The sequence below is a fragment of the Musa acuminata genome, chromosome BXJ1-5 (genome assembly GCF_036884655.1).
Source record: "Musa acuminata AAA Group cultivar baxijiao chromosome BXJ1-5, Cavendish_Baxijiao_AAA, whole genome shotgun sequence".
NCBI classification, from domain to species: Eukaryota; Viridiplantae; Streptophyta; class Magnoliopsida; order Zingiberales; family Musaceae; genus Musa; species Musa acuminata.
Window position 1 is genome coordinate 667,704 of NC_088331.1, and position 10,490 is coordinate 678,193.

The window sequence follows — 10,490 nt, forward strand, 5'->3', positions numbered from 1 at the left end:
ATTAGAAAAGATGGAGATGTGAACCCATGTCACATTTTTATTGGAATGAGTTGTTCTACTAGTGAGTTTGCATGGTGGATGAGAAAGGGATATGGAATTAGTACATATCCCTGGGTAATCCTATTGTGGAGGATGTGACTTTGATTCTTAGGTTAAACAAGCAAGATATATGATCCACATGTCAATATGCATCTGTACCCCCAACCACTGAATTCTCTAGAGAGATCATGTAACATGGCATTAGAATCTATAAATATGCCATTGCCAGAAGTTGAGAGAGAGAGAGAGAGAACTTTGCTGTTATTATAAAATTAAAAAAAAAAAAGCTTCTTTGTGACTAAGGCTATGATGATAGTGTTGCTATCTCCACAACTGTAGAAAAGCTATCAAAAAACAAACATACTCTCAGAGAATATCAACAACTTTGCACTGATTCATTGGCAGAATTGGTGAACCAATGTTGATACTTGTAGTCAAGGCTATGGAAATAGTGTTGCTAAAAGGGTCATGGTGACATGTTCCACATTAATTTTGACTCTAATCATAAATTATTCTGACACTTTAAGCTCCACCACCAGATATAAAGCCCACACATTCTGGACAAATATGCTAATTTTCTGAGACAAGGAGATTATACTCGTAGGCTACATCTACATGAATTGCCTACCTTGCATAAGAAATCTCAGCTCCTTCTTTTGCAGCTTTAGCAAGTTACAGAGAAAGAAGGCAATCTGCCTCGGGTTTCTACAGACATCAGTTCAGAAGAAGTCATTGGCTTCCAACATTTCCAAACTCTGTTTCATCAAGCTTGGTTTCCTGCCATTTTCGATTCCATTCATATGAACTGTGATGCAAACGATTCCCAACTAAATGTATCTGAAAAAATATTAGGCAACTATGAATATTCTCCTAGGCTACTTTTGTGCAGCCTTACAAAACAGGACAAGTCATTCTACACGCCACCGATGCCTCCAAGGCGACCATTTCGATCACCAAGCAATGTCACAGGCTTTACATTACTGCCCTGAAGCCAATTTCTCCTCTGAGCTCAGCTTTTCAGCAGCACTCAGTAGCAAATCCATCGATCCAATGGCCTCATTAGACTGCCGCCCTTCGTTCTTCCCATGCTGCTGCAAAATCCATTGCTCATATCTTCTCATCCCTTCCCTTGCTCTGGCGACATTGCATGGGACACAGTACCACTGTCCCTTGGGAACCAATGTACGAGGTGGTTTCATGCAGTAAGTGTGATACGCCTCATCACAACCATCACAAAGCACAATCTTGTCGTCATCCTTATCACATAGGCAAGCTCTGCAGAGGCAAGATGGGCAATACCAACATGGTCTGTTCTGTTGTTGTGGACTAGCTATCTGACTACTTTTTAGGCATCTGATATGATAGAACTTGTAAGGGCATTGAAGATGACCACATACTAAGAATTTTTTGTCTTCATCCTCACAGGTTCCACATATCTTGCACAAGCTTGACACAGCAGTTCTCGATGGTTCTGGCGGCTCTTCAGACTCCATACTTGAGACGGAGCTCTCTCCAGAGTCAGTAGCTAATCTGGTCCTACTGCCATTCTCATCAAGGTCCTCTAGTGACTCGGAAACTTCAAGCCTATCGCAAACCACACAATTCTGGTGCAAGCTGCCTTTAGTACTTTCAGCGCAGGCTTGATCAGCAGAATCTTTGTTGTTTTTGCTACAGGCAGCACAGAACCAGCTCGGAGTAGAAATCTCTTCGATAGCAGGTTTGATGCAGGAGAAATGGTATACTGCTTCACACCCATCACAAAAAAGGCTGCATTCCTCATTCGCTTTCATGCCACACTGCTTACAGGTGAAAGCTTTGTACACATCAGCCGCCTCTGTTTGATCAGGTTTTGTGGAACAATCTGATCCACAGCAGGTGAGCTGTTTTGCAGGATATGATCCAGCAGTATTCGTCTGTACAACACCTATTTGACAAGCCTCCTGCAAGATAAGTATGAAGCTGAAAAGCCACAAGGCATAGAAGTCCAATAGGCAACAATCTCGTAATGCAAGTTACACAGTTGTGACTATCATATGAAGTGTACCAAATATTAAGAGTACTTACCTCAGGTTTAGGGTCATCAGCTGCATTTATGAGGTCTTCTATAACCTAAATACAATTCTTGTTCAGAAAATGTTGTTGCATGGAGATTAAGAACATTTGCATGCAAATGCATGGAAATTACATGATTTTAATGTTAGGCTGAAATGTATATCAACTTGATTGTATTGATTACGAATCTTGCAGAGTTATAATAGTGCTAGAAATGGATATTATGATGCATAAGACCTTACAGTAGCTCAAATATATACCATACACAGAATGGGTATGCAGAAACCAAGGGAAGTCAATGATGTATACCTGCTTCCGACAAGAAGCCCTTGACAAGCTTGAAAGACTATTTGCTAGAATAATCATTTCCTGACCGATCTTTTGCATGTTGTCCCAAATCTGAGAAAAGCATAGAACACATTTACAATATGACAGAAATTCCTCCAAAAGCCAGAAGTTATATGACAGAAGCTCCCTATAATATGTTGGAACAATCAAGAGTCTTAAACTTAAGCATCAACGTGCAAAGAATCATTGGTATTAAGAAGTACAAAAAAGAGAACAACATACATGGTCTACACTCTACAGTAATGCCTATTCCATGACTATTCCAAGCATCAGGAATTAATTACAAAACACATAATATATGATTCCAGATCAGTAAGAATACAATTCTCTACAAGTATGTAAGTTCATGGAAAATTAAAAGCATTATCAGGAGACTTGATAGCCAAAATCTGAATGATCAAACCTTATAACAAGTTTAACCAACATTTTGTGGCTAAAATCATAAGATGTTTTAAGGAATAAAATTTTAAAATCAATTTGGGTTACCGGTGTTGGAAATTATAAGAAGGCAATGAGATCACAAATTTGTAGTTTGAAGCAAACATTATGAAGGATACACTCTGATAAAGAACAAACTAGAACAAGCACCCATGAGAAACACAGGCTGTTAGAAATCTGCCATGTCCATGATGATGACACACACCAAGCCATGGCAGGGATATATCAACTGGAACAGCAACCAGCATACAAATGACAAGCACATGGACAAGATCTGCACCAACATGATACACACCTCTTAGCATGTCACTATTTCGCAGCATGCAGCATGTTAGTTGCCATGATACATTCTGGTCATCAAAGGAGATAGAGAACCAGACTAACCCCTAATAACTCCATAGACATTAACAGATGTAGAGAGATATGATTATGATGCAAATAGCCAAGGAATTAAACAATATATCAAAAACAAATTTCAACAGAAGTTGAAATTTAAAACAGATTTTGGCAATCAGAAACATCTAAGCATGTCAAAATATCATTACAGATGCTGATGCAAGCCAGAAACAAGTGAAAAACATGATAGCTAAATTATAAAGAGACAAAGAACAAAAGTTAGATCCAGAAATGCATGTGTTAGTATATTATGGTTACCTGTTGGACATCCTGGTTATACAATTCCAGTGACCGTTCATAATCCCCATTTTTCAATTTCGAGTCAATCAGGCGAAAGTCTAAAAATGTTTTAGCCTTGTTTTCTTCAAAGGTATCCCAAAGAAAATCACATAAAATTGCGAACTTTTCTGAAATCAAAATTTCAAGGAAAGCTTTTTCACACTTTCTAGTGTTTGTATCTTCTTTGTAATAGCTGGCTCTTAATTCCACAAGTTTTTGTTCTTTAGCTGTTTCAAAACAATCTGGCCATTGACCTTGAATCTTTACTTCAGAGTCCACTAAGTATCTGCCCTGGAATCCATGACAACAATCAGATTAAATTATTTTCTAATTTCATAGTCTCCAGCACAGATAAGTAAATGAGAAAACACATATAAATGAAGTACATTTAGCTGTTCATGGTTCCTGATAGCATCAATCATCATCAGTTTTCGAAGAAGTTGAGAATGGCCCAATGACAGTGCATCATACAGGACATTCCAGATGCCATGACCTGGTTTCATATAGGATAACTTGAATTGGTGTTCTAATACATTTTTCCAGTGACGAATTATCCTGTCATGCCATTCTGGACGAGAAGTACCAGCATATGAAACAGTCTCACAAGGTTCCATCATACCCTATTTCACACCAAAAAACAAGACTGTAAGAAGGACAATGTTGAATGCACATTCAGGTTTCCAAATTCCAAAAATTAGCATACATATCGGTTCCTTAAAAGTGAACCACAATACCTTTTGATATAAAAAATTATATAGTTAGCTGTACAGAGACATAGCAGCTTGTATCAAACTGCACCGATAGATCAGCACAAATGCAAACCATCACATGTGCACTGATCAAACATACAGTTACACATACAATTATTAGAGCTTCTTCACTTCAAGAAAGAGAAGAAATCCAAGGAACAACTAGAGACTAAATTAATGGAAAATAAAATATTTTATTGTAGAAATGATAGAAAACAAGTATCAACTGTCATTATGGCCTACAAGCACTCATATATAGGTGTTCTTGGAGGAAAAAAAATCAATGCTCTGGAAAACTCAGCATCTACCAAATTACTCTAAGAGAGATATCTAAACCCTAAACCCTAAACCATAAAACTATAAACTCCTAATAGATATATAACCTCCCAAACCCATACTATATCCACAATAGGACTGTTAGACACTACATAGATTTACAGTAGGACTCCTATGATAGCTTAACATTATTAGCAAAAAGAAGTGACAAAAATTAATCAAATAATCACTGAGAATAATAAGTATATTTTGTTCCACCATGGAGAGGAATAGAGGACTCCAGCCTAGTTCTAATTTAGTATAATATCTGCCATGTGCCAGACTTTGATAATCACCTTAGATTCATTGATCATTAAGAAGCTCCCCAATCAGTTCTCTTATGGTTCTGGTTAAAAGACACCTTGTAGCATAAATCTCGAGATATCTATTTGCAGTCTGGGATTTCCAACATGGCCCTTTGAGTTGTGTTACAAAGCAGTGAACAGGGTGTGAACCACACACCCAAAAACCCCCCAACCCCTCGCTTTCCTTTTCTCTCCATCTCTCTTCTTTTGTTTTATCAGTCTCGTTTTTCCTTTCTTTTCTTTTTCAGAAATAAACCTGAACACCTTGTTCAGTAACTATCAGCAATTATCACCTCAGTACAAAAGTGTATTGCTGACAGCTTTCAGACCAAACATCATATACAATAAAGGGTAAAAAGAGTAGATATGAATAAAGAATAAACTTTAGGATGGAAATTCTGAATTAAATAAGGACAACGGAAGATAACATGAATACGGGTATGAATCTCCTGAAAGGACACAACATATGCCAGAAATAAAATTAATATATGTCAAAGATAAATAGCTGGATGCCTCCTCTTCTACAACATGTGAAATTGAAAAGTGCAAAACAAGATGTTATCTACAACAGACAAAAATGAAAATCTAAGAGACAATAAGATGTTTGTCCTCCATTCAAGAAGCCCAAGATACTAAAATCTTAACCAGTGGGTAGTCCGGACAATATTTGTGGTTTTGAAAAAAGTTTCAACTTTGGTGGAGATTAGGAAAACAAGAGAAACTTTTTCATGGCTATGCAATGCAAGATTCATATATCGCTCCAAGAAGAAAAGACAAAACGGTTAGTGTCATTTTACGACGAGAATAGATTAGAACATCACATCATATTAATCAATTTCCAAAAACCTTATCATCGCCAATCATTTTACAGCTTTTCACCAAGAACTGTAAAAGGAGTTGAATGCATATTTGTGTCACAATTGAAATAGCACGGCAAATAATAGGCACCATATTCTTGTTTTTCATACAACAACAAAAACAAAGCTGCAAAGTCTCAACTATTTGAGGGCGACTACATTGATATTTTTCCGTTATCATTTTTATTTTTCCTATTTATTTTAATATGTTGGATAAATAGTTTGAAGGCAAAGTGTTAATCTAAAGAAGTCCATAACAAAACATCAAAGGAGAGAAATTGGAACAAGAAGGTGATGAAAAGCGCAAATAAAATAATGACCCTATATATGAAGAAAAAATATCCTCTCCGAGCTATCATTTGTACGTAAATTCTGCAGATATTGACAGGGTCAAGTGTATGAAGCCTCATCCTGCAGATGATAAAAGCTTTTTCCATGAAGGCAAAAGGAGGACCAGATTGTGACACAGCATCCTTGATCTAGCCCATGGCCCTCCATTAGATCAAAAGGAGGACCGAGTGCCAATCGATACATGGACCCACCCCAGTCCAGTCCGCCATATAAAGGGGAATGTGGGAAACCCTAAATCCCACTTCCATGCTGCCTCCACTTCTCATGCAGCCGTGATCGATGCTGCAACTTCTCACTGCGATCGACACCTCCGCTTCTCACGCAAGCAACTACTGGCGATCCCCACTTGCCACAACCTCACTGCACACCGCCACACACAATCTTTTGCCCTATTTACTTCTTAGGTATGCCTCTTCTCCTCTCCCTCTTCCTCCTCCTCCACCACTTCCTCTTCTTCCCTCTTTTTTCCTCCTTCACTATCCCTTCCTTTTTTTTCCCTCTTTTTCTTCCTCTCTAAAACACCGGAACCTACCAGTGTATCATGTGTTAGTACACCGGTACAGACCAACACATAGCGGTCCCACAGATCCCTGAGACAGGTCCGATACTGGAATGTACTTTCTATCAACAGTTCTAATATCCATGCCTGTCAGCAATTGTGCTAGTCATATATTCTATAAATATGCAGGTAACATATAGAATCATGCAAAGAGTTGATATAAAGTCAGGAAAAAGAACAACCAAATAACACTGCCCCACCATAATTTTCAGAAAATTATTTCGTAAACTAAATGTTTCAATATGGTTAGACCTGAACTTAAATCATGAACATCAAATTTTACTCATTTGGTTCATTCTAACAAACTATATTTGTCAAATCATCCAGGACAAAGAATGTTGAAACCACCAAACAAGTGACACACATATGATTTACAAAATAAATAATGAACCTCATCATATAGCAAACTTGAACAGAGAGAGAGAAGCTCAAATCATAACTAGAATAAATTACCTTAGTCATGCCAGTCCTAGGTAGCTGAGCAGTTGTCTTCGAGTGCTGACTAGCACTATTGGAAAATTGGGTACCAATTTTAATGTTTTTAGATCGGTTAGTTGATTTCTTACTGAATCTACCAGCACATGCCACCTGCATCTCCATGCTGCTTTTTGCACGATCTCTATGATCTATGGCATTATTATGAGAATTATTCAACTCTGTTCCATCAATACCAGAGCATCTAATCGATCTTTTCGCTCTGTTCTTTTGCTTCTCCATCAAATGATGCATTATGGACTTTGCAATGTCATCTGGAACGTTTGGGCACTTCTTAACATGGCAAGCACCAGCAAGATGTTTCTTAAGCCTAGATACCCCACCACCATATCTGATTAAGCCACACCAATTGCACATCCAGTGAAACCTATTTCCATCAACTATCTCACCGTGGTTCCACCCGATATCCCTATTCCGATGAGATGTGTCCAAGACCTACATATCCACATATACTATCAATCGGCCTCTTGCATAAACAGAAACAACAAGATTAAAGCATGCATGTGATGCTTCATGCAATGTTATAGATAACAATGCCAATGAAAACCAAACAGAATAATATATATTAGAATTTCAGACTAGATGAACTTATTCGATAAGTATGCAAAAAAAGAATAGCATTGATTGGTGACAAAATTAAAGTTACATTAACTTCAATAAAAAAAACCAAGTACCAAACAGTCTAGGAAGGGGCATACGATAAAGACAAATCAAGGTAGTTAACCCTGCTGTTCAGGCATTTTGTCTATGTACCCTTATATCCTTTGCTTTTTCTTCTTCGCTCACTTCCACCATAATTTTTGTCCCCTCTTCTCACCAAATAAGCAAAACCTAAAGTCCCTCGTATCAATAGGAAATAAGCAGGGAGGTCAAATGGTGGGGAGCCCATACCCTTTGCACAAACATGCTAGCAGACAAGGATGGGTTGCTAGGTGGACCACAACATGACACATATCAAGACATTCAATGGGTTGAAAACCAATAAAAGAAATCAACAGCACAAGATTAGTGTAAGACTAAACTAAGCCTAGAGACCAAAAAGCATATTAATCTGTCAAATGCTGTAAATATACAAATACATTGTAGTTGGACAAATTCAATAACTATTTATCTGAGAGGAATTCAACTATAGAACATTCAAATTCAGTGAAGCAAGCTTTAGCCTATCAATCCTTCAACACTACTTAGAGGCAAATAGCAAGCTTAAGAGTAAGCTATGTACTCTGAGGCAATTAGGAAACAAGCTGATGTGACCAGATAGCTTCAATATTCTTAAACAAAGTGCACGGAGATCATGTCCAAACTTTTTGGGAACAATGTTCAACCAGTAGTGACTTGAAAACATATCCATTTAATCCTCTGTTAGCTATGCAACACCTATATTACCCTTTTCTGACTTCATCCCTCAGTAAAATATTAAATGATATGTCCTTGTAGCAAATATGTTGCAGAATGCAGACACTGACACAAATGTTCCCGTTAGTGAGTGTCATCAAGTTTTGGTCATTTTTAACTTCAATTAACTGAAAAACTTATTCCAAACATGTCAACGTGTAGATTGAGCAATGGCTACAACAACAGTCCTAGATATGAACACTTTACGCCTTTGAGATGTCCTCTTTACTCAGATGTTGGTACCCCTTAATTTCAGTCTACTGTCTGATATTTCGGACAAACATATTATTATGAGAACTTATGACTAAAACAACAATAATGCTTTGTATTTATGATCATAGTTGATGCTTTTAAGACAATTCAATAATTTTTCATGATTTGAGTCTGTTGTTAGATAAAATCATGAAATACTGTGTTATTAACTTTCTGGTGATTTTGAAATAGACTATATATGTCCATTGGTTAATAGATATTTCTTGTTTTTATATAATTTCATAATGAATATTTTTAATAATAATTTATGTTCCTTTTTGGTCAAATCTCAATCTATAAGTAATACTGAAACTGATCCAAGTTCTAAAGCACCAATCCTGCTCCATCTCAGTTCCAATCATCTTTCGTATCCCAATTCATTTGCTTAGATGTCCTTTTTATATGGTTGAATCATTTGTCTAACAATCAAAAATAACTTGTTAGGTTTTGTACTAACCAAGTTGTACCCTCAACATTTTGCGCTTCCTCATCCCTCTCAAGTTTAACTGTTAAAATTGAAAAATTAGTCATACATTGGATTGAACGTCAATTCATTCCAAAAGCTTAAGCTTATTGAGTTGTGGACCAAACCCAGTATATGTAATCCGAGTTTTTCAATCCTTAGCAAAGCAATGTGGGACTACTCTCTTAGTCATCTTTCAATCTCCATCTCTCACACATGAGTAGTTCTTAGCATCTTACAATATTTACAATAGTTGAGACCTTTTTTTTTTTATTTTTCGAACCTTATTTCTATAAAATGTTAAAATCGAACTATGAGCTTGAGTCAAACTAGTCAAATTAACATTCATTGCATTTAACACAAATTCAATCCAAATGCTTAGGCTTATTATTAAGTTGTGATTCAAACCCAATATATGTAACCCAACTCTTCCAATCCTTAACAATGTGGAATTATTCTCTCAATCATTTTCCAATCCCTATCTCTCTCACATGAATATTCCTTAACATTGACAACATCAATTTCCATTTCAGCACGAAGTTGAATGTTTTTAGATACAGACATTCAAGATTCTGCCGTCTCCACTGGCTTCACCTCGAAACAATGGCATTCAGACAGATGAGACCGCAAGTCATAGATTACAGTATATTAGTCATCGATTCAGTACTTATCCTGTCGTCTGTCGACAGAGGGTGGAAAAAGTTTTGATCTTTCTGTTCAACAAGAGGAAGAAACAACAAATCCACCTTACCTGAAGGGCATCCGCATCCGGCATGGCACGCTTCCGCCTCCTGTAAGTAATCAAACCCTCGCCAGGCGATTCTTCCAGCTTAAAGAACTTGCCGCCTTCCAAAGCCATAACCGACGCTTAAAATTTCCCCCCGTGGGCAGCTAGGGTTTCGCTCGACTTCATCACCTCCCAGACGCCGGATCCAGCGACCAACCCCACCACAGGTCGCCAAAGACCAAATTGAAGTTAGCAGAAATCAAGAAAGAGGGTCCGCCGACGGGTAAAAATGGGAAAGATAGGATCTTCCTGAGCTAGGGATCGACGACGACGGCAGGAAAGGGGGAAGAAGACGAAGAAGAGGGTTAGGACAAGAAGCCTATATTTTTGGGTTGGGTGGATTTGAATGTGGTAAACACGGGAGAGAGAGAGAGAGAGCAGGGAGTCAAAGACATGAGAAGCGGGCGGGT

General features: G+C 37.7%; 1 protein-coding gene across 3 annotated transcripts; it reads right to left on the reverse strand.

The window, feature by feature from the left end:
• Window positions 1–413: 413 nt before the first annotated feature.
• Window positions 414–10,433, reverse strand: LOC103983640 (PHD finger protein EHD3). 3 transcript variants are annotated; one of them, XM_009400892.3, is made up of 7 exons: window positions 10,045–10,433; window positions 7,142–7,618; window positions 3,939–4,172; window positions 3,532–3,843; window positions 2,401–2,490; window positions 2,104–2,148; window positions 414–1,979 (listed from the first exon to the last, which is right to left on the reverse strand). In XM_009400892.3, the coding sequence occupies exons 1-7, from the start codon at window positions 10,150–10,152 to the stop codon at window positions 1,017–1,019; spliced, it is 2,229 nt and encodes a 742-aa protein (XP_009399167.2). In that variant the 5' UTR covers window positions 10,153–10,433; the 3' UTR covers window positions 414–1,016. The 3 variants fall into 3 exon arrangements, with proteins under 3 accessions (XP_009399167.2, XP_065037376.1, XP_009399168.2); XM_065181304.1 differs by lacking the exon at window positions 7,142–7,618; XM_009400893.3 differs by lacking the exon at window positions 2,104–2,148.
• Between the last annotated feature and the right edge of the window lie 57 nt (window positions 10,434–10,490).